Here is a 17674-nt window from a genome sequence, read left to right as displayed (position 1 = left end):
CAATTACATTACGCCCAATCAAACGTAGCCTTATACACAATAAAATTTGTTTTCACATAAAAGAAATCAATATTTATTCAATGTCTTTTACTCCAACATTACAAATCAAATAAAAGTGTGTACAAGGATTCACTATATTAGTTATATATAAGCCTATATATGTTCATCAGAAACAAATATATTAAGAAAGTATCCTGGGATATATATGGAGTACGAAATGCCAATGTTGACGGATGAACGTAACTCGATTGCCCACAAAGCACAAATAGATAGATTTAGTTATTAATCATGCTTTTGACAACATATAGATTAACTTTTGGCGTAAATCTCACAATTAAAATGATTCAAGAAAACCTGCACAAAGTTGCTGCAATTCTTTTGATCCATTCTTTGCTTCATGGAGAACTTAAAGAATGAATTTAATTGATCTCATCCTCTTCTTGCCAACTCCTAGTCATACATATATACCTAGTCCAATCTCCTTCGGATCAGTCTCAATCATCCATGGAGCTCTGACAAAGATTCAAGATGAGGATATAACAAATCTGTATCATGCTAATATATTTGCCCCAAAAGTTAATTGTTCAGAAGACCTTACTTGTTCATCACAAAATTTAATGTTCCTTGGGATGCACGTTCAAGCAGCAATTTTCTTGCATCAATGGCTATCCCCTCAGGCTGTATTTCACAAATAGTAAGCCTTGAAAACCAGAATTTTTATTCGCATTTCAGCATTTAATGATAGTAGACTAGATTGTTTACAACGTAGAACTATTTACACGACATGACCCAATTATAGCATGTGCTTGTAAAATACCTCCTCTGGAAACCAGACGCCATTTTGTGTGCTCCCCTCTAGAATTGCGAGTGCAAAAGCAGCTATTGAATATCCCACCGATCTGGTAATATGAACTTTACAAAGTCAGCATAGAAGGAAGAAAGCAAGTATGAAAATAAAAGACCAATTGGTTGGACTAGCAAAAACATCTCCGGTAAATGGTAGATGAAAAACATGTCATAATGAGAGAATATTCTTCATTCTAATTCTCTGAAGAACAAAATAGCCAACAGATTATACTCGTCGGAAACATACAAGATGGGCTATTTTGAGCTTGGTCCGGCAGACTGGCACGAACAACTCTCCCGGCATATTGGTCCTACTTAGTCCAGCATGAAGTCAGGTGGTGCCGATCTAGGCCAACGGGTTAACCCCACAGGCCAAACACACTACTATGAACAATAGAATTCTGTCCTGCTCAACCTAAGCACTGTCCATTTTCAAACCCACACGGTTTCAATTGACTCATTCACACCCAAGCACTGCTCACTGACACCTTTAGCAAGATAACTTTTACATAAGTTGCTCATTAATGATCACAATGAGTCGCGTGTACCAATATTTATTTAGTTCCACTTCTTCTATTTGAAGAAATGGTTTGAGATGTATCTACATGCGAAATGTTTATATTCAAACTGAAATAATCCCTTCTAGGTTCCATAGATCCAGAGCAAAATACTCGTGCAACAATCAAACCCTTCATGTATAAGCCACAAATATATAATACCACGAGAAAAGAACTGAAATTAGCACAACTATCAAGACTAGTGGTGACTGTAAAATATCTGTACTCTGTTCACTGGTAATTGATAGTGCAGTAAAGCTATACTATTTTACTGCACTACACTATCCTTTAGAACCAATCCATTGTAGTATTCCTCTCTACACACAGATCTTGTCACACTACTACTAGACAGCTCACCTTGGACAGTGATTACTAACTTCCCCTAGCAAGTACTTCATTTTCGGAGTGTAGAAACATTTTTCAAGTTTGATGATGAAAAGGCAAAACATGAGACAAGATTTAAAATTTCAATATTGGAACTCCGGCAAGTTTACTTATTACAGGGAACTCAATTGGTGGGGGAACAGGAGATTGAATAGCAGTACTTGCATGAGCCCGTGACATTTGTATCCTTCATAACGCAAGCATTTTATTTTATATAACTATGGAAAATGAAAATAAAAATGCAAGATGTAGAATTTCCTTCTACTTTGGACGACACAAGGCAAAACTTAGTGTTCAATCCATGGATCAAACTATAACTAGACTGGAACAGAGGTGAATAATAATGACCTCCTGTTTACCTTCTCCTTTTCTTCTATTTATATATCTTTATGGTTTTAAGTTAATCAAGTGTAGACTACAGGTCATATTTGAGTCTGGTTAAAGGGAGGATTCAATTTGTTTTGATTGATGAGGCTGTGTATCCTGCTGACCAACGAGTGGTACAAGCCAGGGATCACCTGTGCCACATACATCTCTCATCTTCTCTCTTTCCTCTCCTCATTCCTCTTCCTTCCCCTACATCAATACAGCATGCCAGCACAATTAATTTATGCCAACTTGCACCTTGTGTAGACACAAGTGGCATTGGTATCAAACTATACCAGTTGGGAACGAAACTAATATCTTAAACCTTGAAGAATATGCCATACTGTAAATAGAAAAGCTACTATTACATCTCCAAGTAAGTAGATTTTTTTCCCATAAAAAAATGTGTAAAAATGTAGATGCGAAACATCTACATGCAGAAACATGTACTCACACTGAAAGTTTTTTGTGAGAGAACAAAGCAATTCTGCTCCTTCCATCCGGTAGTTCTAAGTCAACCTGTAGATTAAATAAAAGTTTGATAGAAAAAAATGTTACCCAATTAACATGAAACTCATGTGTTGTTATATCATTAAATGCTAACCCTCATTGATACTCGCTCTCCTGCAATGCCATCAATAGCTCGCACCATAGGATCAAATATCTGAACTAGCTGTTGGACTTTACTTCTATCTCTTAGTGTTTCCTGCAGATGTAGTAAGTTAAATGAATAGGGCACCTTTGTTTGCTATCGTATGGCTTTGAGCTACTGCTACACTAGAAAAATTAGTACCATCTATTAACAATCAATTGATTTTTGCAACGTTCCATTTCAATGGTCATGCATATTGGTGAATACCAAAAAGAACCAATGCTGCAAGGATTATCGACAAAATGAAAGACAAGGAGCAAGCAACCCTGTTCATGCATACATCTTGACTTCTCATTGGAGTTGGTCATAATAAGGTATAAAAGTTCCTAGCCTCTATATTTTTTCCAAACATTTGGTTTTTTTTGGATTTATATTCTTGATGGAAATTTTATGTACTAACTTTGAGGCTCTTGATTGTTGCAAGTTGCAACCTCTATAGTGGTTAGCAACCAGCTTTTCCTTGTTCTTTTCCTCTGCACTTCTCAGTGCTCACTGCTATCGTTTTTTTTTAAACAACAAATACCTACACATTTAGGCATATGCATATCATGAATATTATTTGCAAATATTATACTTTTATGTCAGTTAACTGTGAATATGCCAAGGTCATAGTCAAATGGCTATCATGGATATTATTTGTAAATTCCTAAATGAGAGAATTGACCAATTAATTTATTAAGCAAACCAGTGGCTCAAAATTCTGAAAATCAAGGGAGTTCAGCAATCCGACAGCCCACAACTCTTCATGCCGACTAAACTAGGGTGCCATAATCTCCCCTACAGGTTTGACATCTCATCAAGGCCTAAAATGCAACTAACATCCAAGGATCATACCAAATTGGTGACATTTTTCAGCCAATTGATGACTTTGCCCATCACACAGATGATACATATTTCAAAACTCATCATGCTTACAATTATCTTTGCTCTATTACAAAAACACAATAATTTGTTAGGCCCAAATATTGACCCAAATTGCTTAAGCGTCAACTAATAGTGATTCACCCATCTAATCCACAACTCTCCATGTGAGACTTCACTTAGGGTCCCACATACAAAGTTGAAGAAATTACAAGGATGCCATTGGTGGATAAGAAGGTTTAAAGTTGAACTTTAAAACAATGTCACAAGACAATGAAAGTCAAAGCATGTTCAAAGACTGAAGAACTTACAACAGGAACAAAGTTTACAATCGCTTGCATTCCCCAATTCCAGAAGAAGGGAGATGTACCGAATCGGGCACTTACAGTTGGCACACCCAAAATGTCATAAGCACTCCTAACCTCAGGCAAGTTCCTGAAAACATATTCCAGAATGATATGGTCACACATCTAATTGTTTTTGATCAATGCCCTATGCATGCAAATGTCAAATGAACACAGGAAACTGTTTTCCTATCTCTATCAGTAAATGACAATGATAATGAAATTCAAAATACTGTTGAGTTAAACAAGTGAGAAATATGTGCTAATGATCTAATTAAATATGTTAAAGACCTATTTGTAAATACCACGTATTACGTGTAAATTGTAAATGGACCATCTTGGCCAGGTCAAGTGCAAAGATGTAAGTATATGCCATGGACTATGGCCTTTAGCAACATGTGAACTTATCTTGAACAAATAACTAGCGATTGAACCGAATTGGGGGCATGCTCTAGTAGAGTTGATGAAGTTGTATTGTAACAATCAAATTGCAATGTACAAAGCTTCTATCTAGTATTTACTAGAGGATAGAATGCATAAATTGATTGTCACTTCATCAAAAAAAGAGAGAAGCTACAATTCAATGATATTACCAGCTCGAATGATCAATTAACAAACTTGCTCACTGAATCCTTAATCTAAGTGATCTTAAATTTGAATACATCCATAAGAACTAGATTTTTTACGATCTTGAGAGAGAGTGTGTAAGATCTAGATGTATATTCGGGACTTAATTGTAAATACCACATATTAGGAGAGAAATTGCAGAGTTACAATAATGAATACAAATAAATGTACAAGGGGCTACCTAGGGTATCAAAGCCTAATAATTCCCTCATTAATTTCTTCAATATAATGTAAACACAATATAAACCCATAAAAAAGTAAATTTTTAAAAACATGGCATTTCAAAGCTCTGGGATAAGATTATATATACTGATCCAACATTAATAATGTTCAACCAGATATGTTACATAGCAGAATAAGTAGCATAATCTGTGCCATCAACTAAATCTATTTAAAGCAAGTAAACATCAGAATTATTAATATAACATGTGCCAACAACTAAATGAACTTACAGTAAGTAGACATCCCTTTTTCCTATCCCTTTCCCAAAGTCAATGTTGAGAGCTCCACTATATGGTTTCATCTTAATCATCTCACCTTATTTCAATAGTCATCCATCTCAGTTATTGATCTTTTCATAATCCAAAAATAGTATATGAGCGTTAGTATACCAACCTTTGTTATAAGCAATAACATTTTCTCCGAGTAGCAAAAAGCTTGTTGCCAATATTGTTGGACCTGCACCTCCTGAACCTGCAGTGTAGTAAAAAAATCTAAAGGCATAGATTAGTTGTGCTGATTCTAAACCAGTTCAATTAAAGAAATTAGATTCTAGCATGTATGCAGAAGACCATGAGTGCAAAGGGATAGTGCAAAATACCATAATGATATAACAAATAAGGGAATGTTAATCAATATTTTTCCATCTTTATTTATGTTTTTCCCTTGATGGAGCAAAACTCAATTTAGCTGGGGATCACGTTTCTTATACTATTAAGAACCTAGGGCACACTAATCAATGTGGTAGTACTGGTAAATGGATAGCTATGGAAAGTACAAAAAATTCCATAAATTTTTGTGGATAAGTGAACTGAAGATAACATCTTGAAAATGTCAATCATTTGGGGATCACTTCATCAAATAAATTTTGGAATTTGGTTTATTTAAAATAAAGTCCTATTAATATAATCACAACACAAATAAGAGAATGACCACCTATTTGGGCAAGATCAGTGGCCCACGACACTTCTCTGACTGAAAGGGGAAAGCAGAAGTATCACCATTATACATTGGTCAAAAGTAACTTGTATGTTCACTAGGAAAAGAAGCAGAGCTCAGAAGAATAAACAGAAAATAAAATATCGAGAAAAAAGAAAGTCCTCCAGCGCAGATGCTCCATGAGCAGAACTGCAAAGGGGAAGTGCCCATTAATATGTGGCAATTTGGTTCTCACCAAATCTAGTTCATCAATGCTATATAGGATCAAGATTACAATTTGCCAGGGCAAAGAATTGGAATTGGAATTGGAATTGGAATTGGGATTGCGCAAGTAAATCAATTATGAAACATGAAGTGGTTACCCGGGATAATAGGAGAACTTGAAATTGTCACAATATGCTCTCTCTCTTGCTACTTCTTTTGAAACAAATAAAAATCACTGCAAGTCTTGAAGCTATAAGTTTATGATATAACATATAGTTCCTCATTTCCTTTGTTTTTGTAATTTAGAACTAGGGCCTTGGAATAGTGGGGAATTTTATATGAGAAAGGACAATTTACCAAAACTTACTAAAGAAATACCATACGGAGAGTAGTTATTCTTCATAGGAAGATTGCCTAGAAATCCAACTAGTACTTCCCATGATAAGCAGATAGACTCCAAACTATCACTTATAAGGAGGTGACAGGAATACTAACCTCAGCCTCTCTGGTTCACCAGCATCTTCAGATTTGACAGAGCGCACTAACTCAGCAGCCATAACTGTTAGCCCAACATTGAACATCAGTATAACTACATTAGTATAGTATCATGAATCATAAGTCAATCGCTAGAATTCAATTAGTGAGAAACTGGACAATATTATCATTATCAAGTTGATCAAGTATACTTCTCAAAACTATGAGGGTCAATACACAACACCTTAGCAGTCCTACTGAAGTTGGCATTATTGTCGATGTGCATGAACTTGATAACTAGGGCTAATTTCTTAAATTACGCTATTGGTAGGCAACGCGTGGTTGGCATCATGATGTTGCATGGATGAATAAAAAAATTATGAAACATCAGAATAATTTATTAGAGTATACTATCCAGGGAACATATCCACTTAGCATATTACAATATACCATAGATGCTCAAATAGTTTATCAAACATCCCTATTCGATTGCAGCAAATGGGAAATTGGTGATGTTTATCAGTGTCTTATTCAGTTAACTCACATCATCGTAGGAGATAGAGCTCAATGGCATAAAAGGATCAATATAGCCGACCCCACCTAGTGGGATGAGGCTTAGTTGTTGTTGTTATAGTAGTATCCAATTAACTCGCATCATCGTCATGCCATACTGCTCATTGAACACTAGGACCCAAGCCTTCATCTCCACCACCTCCTAATTGAGGTTCTAGATGTCCTCAAATTGAGGTGTGAACTGCCATGATTGTGGAGTTTTGTAGATATACTCCAATAATTGATGCCTTTGGGTGCGTATGCAAGGTTGAGTGGAAGTGATACCACAAAGAGATGGGCTTATCAATTTAAATCTTCTTTGTTGTGTGACACCACCAATCCTCGTCTACTTACTGGCTATCAGATAGGTAGGTCATAAAGGTTCACTACATGTACATGCCCCGTTCCAATTGAAAGGAAGAATCTACAAAAACAACAAACTGGGATAAAGAATGATATTCAATTTATGAAGGTTGATGTCAATTCGAACACCAGGGACTTCTTGTTAGGCATTTATATAGTAAATGCAGTGTCTCCATCAACGTTGGTGATTATTCATGCAAACCACTAAGCAAGATTACCAACCAGTTGCATGTCTCATTTGTCTATTTGGATATAGTTATATAGTTTTTAAACTAGTCAAGCTTAATTATCACATATTGAAACATAATCAACATAAAAAAACAATGAATAGTCTAATTCCTAATTATAGGAATTTCTCCAAAAGAGAACTTAATTATGAGAAACCCTATAAATCAAGCCTCCACTAAGCATGAGCAGGGCAATATAGCTTTTTTACCTAAACTGATATGTGCACTATATTTGAAATGAATGAACTTCAAAGTTCAAAGATCAGAAAAATTCTGGAATATAAAGTAAGACCATTGCTCACTCCTGGGTAAATTCCACCAGTTGTAACAGCTGGAATGCCAGCAGCTAATGCTTTTGAATGGAAAGATTTTGTTCTCTGGGCATAGTCTGTATCATCACATACATCAAGATATGCTGTCTGTAAAGGAGAATGAATTTGAAGATTAGTTTGGACCAACTTGGTTTCTAAAATAGAATAACATTTAACAAAAAGAAGAAATACAATTAACACAGCACATCCAAGAAAGAGATATACAAACAGAATCACCTTTGTAGATATTGCAACTTCTAAGACTGTGCACTTCTCTGCTTGTTGAAAGGGCCCAGCTGCATGGACCACCAGTTCGGCTTCTGCATGCAACACCAGATGCTTACATTTCAATATTTGAATGACACTAAAATTACAATTAATGAATATAAAGCTTAACACCAGACAACTCAGTTTTATAATTTGTGGAGCTGAACATATCATAAAACTATGAAGCTACTATTTTTGAGAAATAGAACAATTAATGGATATTAAAAAAAATAAGGAACATAATTTCTGAGAGGAAAAAAATGAGCAAGCCAGATTACAAACCTTCTAATGTTGTCTCCAACATACTTGTGTTCTCTATGTCAATTTCAACAAACCTTGCATTCTTGCCAAGTTTAGATACTACTGCAGCACCTTTCTCCCTTGAAAACATGAAAACCCTTGGCATAAAACCCAACACATACACTTGAAAAAAGTATAAAATTCCAAATGCATTCAGTTCATGCACATGACCAAAAATGCACTGGTTTATTTACTCCGGAGAAGATCTTAACTTGATGCATATATGTTGTCAAATCCATGTCAAACTGAACACATATGGGAACTTTGCGCATCTGAAGACTTAACAGCAGCATTCTTTACAAAATCCACATGATCAACACCATAAACACACAATAGATAACTAAATTATGAATTCTATCTTGTTTCAGATAACTGAGCTTAAGCAACTCCCTTTAATCGACCAGTGATACCATGGTAAGATTAATCAATTAGCAACTAGTTAAAGGGAAAAGCTAATAGTTGCCCACATGGGTGGCGTGACAAACCACCCAAATTAGAACACAAGCTCGTAACTTGTTAACCTAACCACTGGTTCAAAGATTAAGCCCAAATTAATGATATTTCACTCATAAGGCACTATACAACACCTAGTCCCATACAAAACTTTGACATGGTCATTAAATCCAAAGTCCAAGTCCAACTAATAGCTCAAAAGCATCCCTGATTGACAATATATGTAGTCCAATGGTGGCTCTTCCATCACACAGACAATCATTTCTAAACCCTATTAGCTAGTTAGGTACAGTTGGTAAAGCAGAATTTTTCTACTCCTTATGGATGTGGTGATAATTAATGAAATTGTATTGCAAATACATATATGAGGGATAATGATAGGAATGTGGAGAAGGCAGAGCAATTGTAAGAAAAAAAATTTGGTTCGTCTGTTCCACCGCTCTTCTCCATCACCCGGATAATTTTTTATGATAGAAATTATCAGCGGAGGAATGATTTTTTCTTTTATAGCTTGATTGATAAAGAACAGGAGAAGACATACATGAAAAATGTATCTTACAATGAGAATCACATTGGATAATAGTTCAACAAAATATAACAAATTTCTACCAAAACTAGGTTAAAGACGAACAAGGAATGACAAAGAACAAAGCAAGCAGATTAAGTTGAAAAAAAAGAAAGACACAATGACACACCGGTTCCTTCCAGCTATAATCAGTTGGAGAGAGGGGCAGAGCTTAGATAGGGCAACGGCGGTGGAACCACCAACCCTCCCGGTTCCGCCCAATATAACTACGCGGGAACTCTCACCCTTCCCGCCGTATTTCGGGGGAGCGGTAGACATGGACCACGCGAGGGCAGCTCGCGCCATGGCTAGGTTTTCGCCCCAAGCAGCATCATCGGTAGCGGCGGCTAAATCTTCGGTATCCGGCTAAACTACCGCAACGTGGCAGCTCTGTTGCCTCTTCGGCGCACGGCCGTTATCCACAGCCGTAAGAGCTAAAGTCCCAAGGTCTTTTTTTTTTTCAAAAACTCATACCAAGATTTTTAGATTTCTATATAAAAAAATGTTTTCTAAAAAAAATAAATGAATATATCATTGATTATATTTTTGACATTTTATGCTTAAAAAATATTAATTAACTTTCATGTAGGTATTCCAAAATTACGATTTATCATAAGTGCTCAAACAAATAGCATTAATATTAATCTAATCCGAAAGTTGAGAAAACGATTAGATGAGAATGTGATTTTACGGTTAACGAAAAGAAGATTATGTGTTGTCCTATAAAATTAAGAGTGTTAGTGTCGAGTTAGGAAAGGAATTTTTTATATTAGTCTTTCGATGCTCAAGTCAGTCTTTCATTCAGTAGAAGAGAATAGTAGAAATAAATAATAACGAAGAATGTGTGGAATAATGAAACATCACATATCTTTACCTGTGGATGAAAACTCTCTTTTATAATGTCATTATAGCGTCTATGCACACATTGAAATCATATGCACGTTTTTCAAAATATCATAAGAAAAGACAAGTCAAAAAATGTCTCTGATACTTTTTACTTAAGTGAATACGTAAATTTATATGATGTGACAGACTAGAAACTTCTAAAATACTATAAACTTGCTGGATATTCTTTGTTGTCGGTGGCAAAAACTTCTTTATCATGTCCGAGAGTCGAGGTGATGGACGCTGGAAATGTGGTGCTCCTGTTGACCGTGCGTGGACCTCCGGCGAGACTAGCCTGCAAGCACAAAGCGTTAGTGCCGAGCCAGAGAGTGGTTCCCCCGCGATAGCCCTCCGACGCTCAAGTCAGATCTCCGATGAAAGCAACAAGCAAAGAAATGAAAGTGACAGCGTAACTGTAGCTACAATAGAATGCGCATACCTCCGTCGAAGCTTGGGGTCCTATATATAGGGCTCTCGGGGTGTGCGCGCATACTCCTCGAGGCATGCGCGCATCTCAAAGCTCTCCCTTATTGGACGTGTCAAAAAAGTGTAACTGACACTTTACCTCAACAACCCGAGCATATCCTAACAAGACAGTGGAAGCTTCCGTCGCACGATTCTCTGTCTGATCATGTCGTCGACCATGTTGTCTGTCTGCAACACGGGTCTCGAGGAGGATACCAGTTGATCATGCCTCTGTCTGCTAGTGGGTCGAGCGAGTGGGTCGCTCGGGCAACTTTTGTATGCTAGCGAGCCGAGCGGGGAGGCCACTTGGCTAATTCTGCTGTCTAGGCCGAGCGGGGCGACCGTTCGGCTACTTCCATTATCCAGGTTTGTTGGGTCGGGGTTGCGCTTTGATGGTTGTGATCTAATCTGTGGGCAATCCGGATGCCCGCCCGACACATGCCCAGCTACTCGGCAAATGACTTGTCGGTCGGTGCATGCTTTGGTAATGGTTTTGAGCGTCGGAAGCTCGATGCGAGACCAAGCTGTAATAACGTCGGACCGGTCATTCCCTAACCTGATCGGCAGCTGGGGTTGCCCGATCGGACGCTAGCCCGGGGCGTTGACCCGCCTTGACTTTGACCTTCCACGTGGCGTTGACCTCTCTGCGGGGGCAGGACCCGACCTTACCACCGGATCACTTCTAAAAGAGTACAGTAAAACATGTATGTGGGTCCTATTGCGAGCTGACTGGAGGCCACTCAACCGGGACGTCACTAGCTCGGCTGTACTGAATGGGGCTATAGTCCTTTTCTTCACTTGACCTTACTATTGTCGGAGAAACGTATTACGTCCAATCGGACATAAGGTTCGATCAGCCAGAATAGTGGATCAGATAACTTAATGTTTGGCTTTTAACCTCAGCTGCAAGTGCAGAGGACACCCGCTCGGACGGTATGGTCGGCCTTACATGTCCGACCGCCTCTAGAGGCCTACTCGGCCATCCATCCATAATTTCATCATCCATCCGACCTTACAACTTTGATCATTTAATTTTAACTTACACATCAATAGATCTTTACTTCTTTGATCCACTTTTGGGGGGCATATTCATCACCGTATCAAATATAATCAATGATATGCTTTATTTTATTAATTATATGTATCTTATACTAAAAATAGAAGTACTTGAATAACAAAGTCAACGTAACAGACATTTCTAATGCCATAACCCTTGACCCTGCAAAATCTAGCAGTCAAGATGGATGAGCCGTACGCATTCTTCTTCAATTCCCTCGTCCCACATGTTTGGTTTCGAGCTCATACCGGAGTTCCTAATCCGCATGCAACGCGACCTCGTCTATGATCTATCCTTTGCACACCATCATGCATGGCACGGGATCCCCTTCATTCCCGCTTCTCTTAGATTTGCCATCGTTAATTAGTTTCCAAGCAGCACGATCGATTGAAAAGAAAAGAAAAGAAAAAAAAGCTGGTTGTTGGCCCTTTGATTCCATGGCGAAGGAGGAGAGAGTGAGATGAACAACTAGAGAATGTTCAGGGACAACCAGCTCGTCAAGGCTTGGGAGTCCATCCGCAAGACTAATACTGCTCAGCAGGATCAGAAGCAACAACAACAACTGCACCACACTCGTCGCCGCAGCGTCGACGCCGGCGCGTCCATGTCGGTTCTCCCAAACGACGACCAGCTCGACGTGTCGTCCAGTGACACCGCCGCCCCGAGTACTCCCGTGAATAACGACGGAACGACTACTGTCTACAACGCCGAGCGTCTTCTCTCCACCGGCGATTTCTACACCGGCCAGTGGTGCGGCAGCGTGCCCCACGGCCAGGGAAAGTACCTCTGGACCGACGGGTGCATGTACGAAGGCGAGTGGCAGCACGGCAAGACTATGGGAAAGGGCAAGTTCTCGTGGCCCTCCGGCGCCACCTACGAAGGCGAGTTCAAGGGCGGGTTCATGGACGGCTACGGCACCTACATCGGCGCGCTCGGCGACACCTACCGCGGCACTTGGTCCATGAACCTCAAGCACGGCCACGGCGTGAAGTCCTACGCCAGCGGCGACTACTACGACGGCGAGTGGCGATGCGGCGTGCAAGATGGACACGGGCGGTACGTGTGGAAGAACGGGAACGAGTACGTGGGGCGGTGGCGCGCCGGCATCGTCGACGGCCGCGGCACGCTCGTGTGGGCCAATGGGAATCGGTACGACGGCGGATGGGAAGACGGCGTTCCCAAAGGGAACGGCAACTTCAGGTGGGCCGACGGAGGACTTTACATCGGGTACTGGAGCAAGGAGAACGGCAACCTCCAGCAGAAAGGTGTCTACCATCCATCTCCGACGGCTTCCTCTCCGACGGCCCGAGATCCCTTTACCATCTTCACGGCCGACTTCGGAGATTGCAAGGTGTCCAACATCGAGGACGTGTCTATTCTGCCATCCCAAAAGAGGCCGAATTGGGCGGGCATGGAAGCTGATAATTTGGAGCAAAAGAAAGCGGCCTGGCGTTCCTCTAAGGCAGAGGATCTCCAGGCGAGGCGGCGGCGAGCGTCCTCCGAGACAGAGGCGTCCGCCGGGGTGACGCCGCGAGGTCACACCGGCCACCATGCTAGCACCATTAGTGAGATTGGAAGAACGAGTGGATTTTGGTCCGTGGATGATCTTGTTAACGGTTGTGACGGGGAGAATAAAGAGGGATCGACAAATTCAGTTGATGAGTCTGTTGGTGAGACGGAGGATCAAGTGGAGTTGAGGGGCACCGGGAGGATCCCTCCGACGAGGTTTCAGGCTAAGCAGGCCAAGAAGCAAGGTGAGACAATATCCAAAGGGCATAAGAACTACGAACTGATGCTCAATCTCCAGCTCGGAATCAGGTACGTAGACTGTCAGCTAGCTCTGTTCTTCCTTACTCCATTTTTTATCATGTAATTTGTGTTGATTTCTGAAATGTTTACAATTATTTGGTGTAGGCATGCAGTAGGAAAGCTTCCTGAACCCAAGTCACTCGACCTCAAGGCCTCTTCGTTTGACCCTAAAGAAAAGATATGGACGAGGTTTCCACCAGAAGGAACCAAACACACACCTCCACACCCCTGTAGTGATTTCAGGTGGAAAGACTACTGCCCTCTAGTTTTCAGGTGCAATCCCTCAAACTATGCTTTTTTCCCTCTTTCTCACAGTGTTACTCGTTCACTAATTTTCATGAGTTGGTTCAAATTAGAAGGTTAATGAACATTTCAGGACACTTCGTAAGCTGTTCCAGGTTGATCCAGCTGATTATATGCTATCAATATGTGGAAATGATGCTCTGCGAGAACTTTCATCTCCTGGGAAAAGTGGAAGCTTTTTTTACCTGACAAATGATGATAAATATATGATCAAAACAATGAAGAAATCAGAAGGAAAAGTAAGCTCAAACCTTCATAAGGAATATGTACTTATTTAAGTTCATGTTAAACTAGTGCCGTGTTCTCATCTACATATGGATTTGTTGCAGGTGCTTCTAAGGATGCTTCCGGCATACTACAGTCATGTTCGATCTTTCGAAAACACTCTGGTGACCAAGTTCTTCGGATTGCATTGTGTCAAGCTGACAGGGGCTACTCAAAGAAAGGTTAGTCACTTCCAATAGCATGGAGCATCCTTGCTTCAGCACTATTTGCTAATCAAACTATTTAGTTCTCAGGTTCGATTCGTCATAATGGGGAACCTCTTCCGCTCTCATTACTCAATCCATAGACGTTTCGACCTCAAGGGATCATCTCATGGTCGCACAACAGACAAGCCTGAATCAGAGATCGATGAGAACACTACTCTCAAAGACCTTGATCTGAATTTTATATTTCGTCTACAAAAGTCCTGGTTCCAGGAATTTCACAAGTATCAATTCTATCAATTTTCCACTTGTTTCCTTCCACTCTTCATCCTGTTTGAAGAATCATTATGTATGGTATTGTTTTTTGTAGGCAAGTCGATCGAGACTGTGAGCTTTTAGAGCAAGAGAGAATTATGGATTACAGTCTCTTGGTGGGAGTTCATTTTAGAGAGGCATCAGTCTCCCAAGAAACTGAGGGTTGCTAATTTCCCACACAAATTACCTATAACATCGATATGATGAATTTCTATTGTTTTTTAATTTTTCTTTTAAAATACAGTTTCTGACGAGGTATCTAACACCGGTAATGAAGCTACTCGTCTTTCTAGAGCTGATATGGATCAACTTCTCTGTGACCCAAGAAGGTATATCTTGATAGATAAATATAATTTGTATATTAAAAGTGAGAGTGATTTTTATATGACAATGCAGGTGGGCATCGATAAAACTAGGTGCGAATATGCCGGCTAGAGTTGAATCGATAGTGAGAAAAAATGATCCGGAATGTTTTGCGAATTTGGAACCAACAGGAGAGTTTCAAGATGTGATTTTGTATTTTGGCATTATAGATATTCTCCAAGACTACGACATCAGCAAAAAGCTTGAACATGCTTACAAATCCTTTCAGTATGATCCAACCTCTATATCAGCTGTTGATCCTAGACAATACTCGAAGCGATTTCGCGACTTCATTTATAAAGTGTTCACAGAAGAAGCCTAACTACATCTACTTAGGAGCCATTGTTTTGGACTTGTTCGTCATCAGTAGGGCGATTTGTTTAGGAAAACTTAGCTACATTTTTTTGTTTATGATTATATTAATGGCTATGAAAGCTACACTGCTCGAGTTGTGTATGTTTGCTTCAACGTTTAGATACTATCAAATTCCAAAAGGATATTCATATATCTTTACATGTCTAAGTCCTCGTAACTTTATTTTTAGGCTTTACTCGAAAGATCTCATGCCAATAACAATATTTTACATTCTTTTAAACTCATGATCTTTTCCACATCTTTTCAATATAGGACTTTGATTCCAGATCTTCCAACGAACATCCAGCCACCGTGGCCTGCTTCGAGTCTTCCCGCGAGCATCCGATTATCTTGACCTGCTTCGGGTTTTCCTCACAAGCATCCGGTCACCTTGACTTACTCCAGATTTTCCCATGAGCATGCTCATCTGGTCACCCTGACTTGCTCCGGAGCTTCCCCACAAGTATCCAATCACCCTGACCTGTTCCATGCCTTTCCCGCGAGTATCCGATCATCCTGACATACTCCATACTCACTTGCAAGCATCTGATCACCCTGATCTACTCCAAGTCTCCCCGAGAGCATTCGGTCACCATGACCTATTTCAAGCCTCCCCGCTAGCATTCGATCACTCTGACATGCTCCGGATTTCTTGTAACTTCGTTCAAAGTCACTCCACATAACATCTGGTATGGACTATGAATCTAATACCATTTATTGTGTCCAAAAAAGATATTCACATATCTCCACAATGACATCATATTGTCCACTTTGGACCTAATCTCTCATGACTTTATTTTTGGACTATATCTGAAAAGTCTTATATCAATGAAGATATCTTATATCTATTTAAATCCTAATCTTTTTCATATCTTTTTAATATTAGATTTTGATTGTATCCCAATAAAATGATCAAATTAGTACAATATTGAGAGTGATTTAATTTAATAGCTCATGACTGGTATAATAATTAACAAATCTCTATTGTCTAAGATTATTATTGGTATTGGATTGTTATCCCTTAACCATCCATAGGCAGAGAAATCGGATTCAGGTGCAACTAGCACTCCTCTTTGTATTTTGATACAGAGCCCCCACTTTAAACAACCAATTTTTTCATAAGAATTTTGACAATTTTAATTATTGTGGTGTGTTTTGGAAGTCATAAGAATCATGAAAAAAATCTCTTATAATGCAAATAGGACTTTGATACCAAATTTTCTTTTTTTATGTACTAGGTCTATGGCTTGTTGCTTCCTTACTTCTTTCTAATATCTTCTAGTGAGTCTCACCTGTAAAAGATCTACAAAAAGATTAATGCCCAGGCTATGTAGGAATATGACTATTTTGTTGTTGTCCTTTCTAAGCCAGTACAAGTCTTACCTTAGCTTACTTACCTTTTATAGTTATCGTTCACCTCCATGATAACTTGGAAAAGGACTGAAGAAGACCTTAGAGGTAAGTAAGAAAACAGGCTAATAATTGGACAAACTCATCTTAAGAAGTAGTACATACTTGTATATAGATTGGTAATCTTACATAGACAGAACTAGTGTAGGATAATTTACACAGAAATCTTACAGACTAATTTTACATAGAACTAGTGGTAGAGAGATAAAATACAGGATAATTTTATAGACAGAATAATTTACAGAAATCTTATATACTGCTCTTACATAGATACTAAAAACTTATAGAACTATCACTGAAATAATACTTGAGCAGAGGAGAGAAGTGATTGCTTTCTTGCCCTTGGAAGAAGAAGAAGAAGGGGGGGGGGGGGGGGTTATAAACAAAGAAAAGAGAGGTTACTTTAGAGAGAAGGAAAGGTTTCTTACAAGAGAAGGAAAGCATCTGGAAAAGAGAGGGCTTGCTGGAATGACAGACAGGTGAGGAGATAATGGAGGGCCTTAGTTTCGGAATGGAAAAGAGGTGGCAGAAAAGGAGGAGGTAAAGGAGGATTGGTGGCAGGAAAAAAAGGAGATCCTGCTTTTAGCTTTAAGAATGGAAGATGGGTTGCAGATAAGGAGGATAACTTAGGATAGGAGGTACTAGTAGTTGAGTGGAGTTACTATAGAGTGGGTCAAATTTTAGGGATCGATCATGCTATCTATATTATGTTCTCTTGTGGAATCCAAAGATAGAGCTTGTGAGCTTGATGCTTTAGTTGGTGCTCTATGCATG

At 39.3% G+C, this 17674-nt stretch overlaps 2 protein-coding genes across 3 annotated transcripts; one reads left to right on the top strand and one right to left on the bottom strand.

The window, feature by feature from the left end:
- Nucleotides 1–255: 255 nt before the first annotated feature.
- LOC122035824 lies at nt 256–9958 on the bottom strand. Of its 2 annotated transcripts, none has more exons than XR_006127256.1 (13): nt 9642–9956; nt 8476–8573; nt 8164–8246; nt 7908–8034; nt 6495–6558; nt 5253–5330; nt 5090–5174; nt 3978–4101; nt 2758–2859; nt 2608–2672; nt 818–899; nt 599–678; nt 256–512 (listed from the first exon to the last, which is right to left on the bottom strand). XR_006127256.1 is itself a non-coding variant. In XM_042594953.1 (13 exons), the coding sequence occupies exons 1-13, from the start codon at nt 9815–9817 to the stop codon at nt 455–457; spliced, it is 1242 nt and encodes a 413-aa protein (XP_042450887.1). In that variant the 5' UTR covers nt 9818–9958; the 3' UTR covers nt 256–454. The 2 variants fall into 2 exon arrangements, 1 of the variants encoding a protein (XP_042450887.1); XM_042594953.1 differs by having other exon boundaries at nt 5253–5350; nt 9642–9958.
- A 2435-nt stretch (nt 9959–12393) lies between these two features.
- On the top strand, nt 12394–15458 carry LOC122035825 (phosphatidylinositol 4-phosphate 5-kinase 6-like). The gene is made up of 9 exons (XM_042594954.1): nt 12394–13580; nt 13644–13736; nt 13833–14000; nt 14104–14269; nt 14360–14476; nt 14549–14742; nt 14829–14935; nt 15018–15102; nt 15170–15458. Exons 1-9 carry the CDS (start codon nt 12394–12396, stop codon nt 15456–15458), a joined length of 2406 nt encoding a protein of 801 aa, XP_042450888.1.
- Nucleotides 15459–17674: the final 2216 nt, after the last annotated feature.

The sequence above is a fragment of the Zingiber officinale genome, unplaced genomic scaffold (genome assembly GCF_018446385.1).
Source record: "Zingiber officinale cultivar Zhangliang unplaced genomic scaffold, Zo_v1.1 ctg113, whole genome shotgun sequence".
Taxonomy (NCBI): domain Eukaryota; kingdom Viridiplantae; phylum Streptophyta; class Magnoliopsida; order Zingiberales; family Zingiberaceae; genus Zingiber; species Zingiber officinale.
This window is presented reverse-complemented; position numbering and strand designations above follow the sequence as displayed.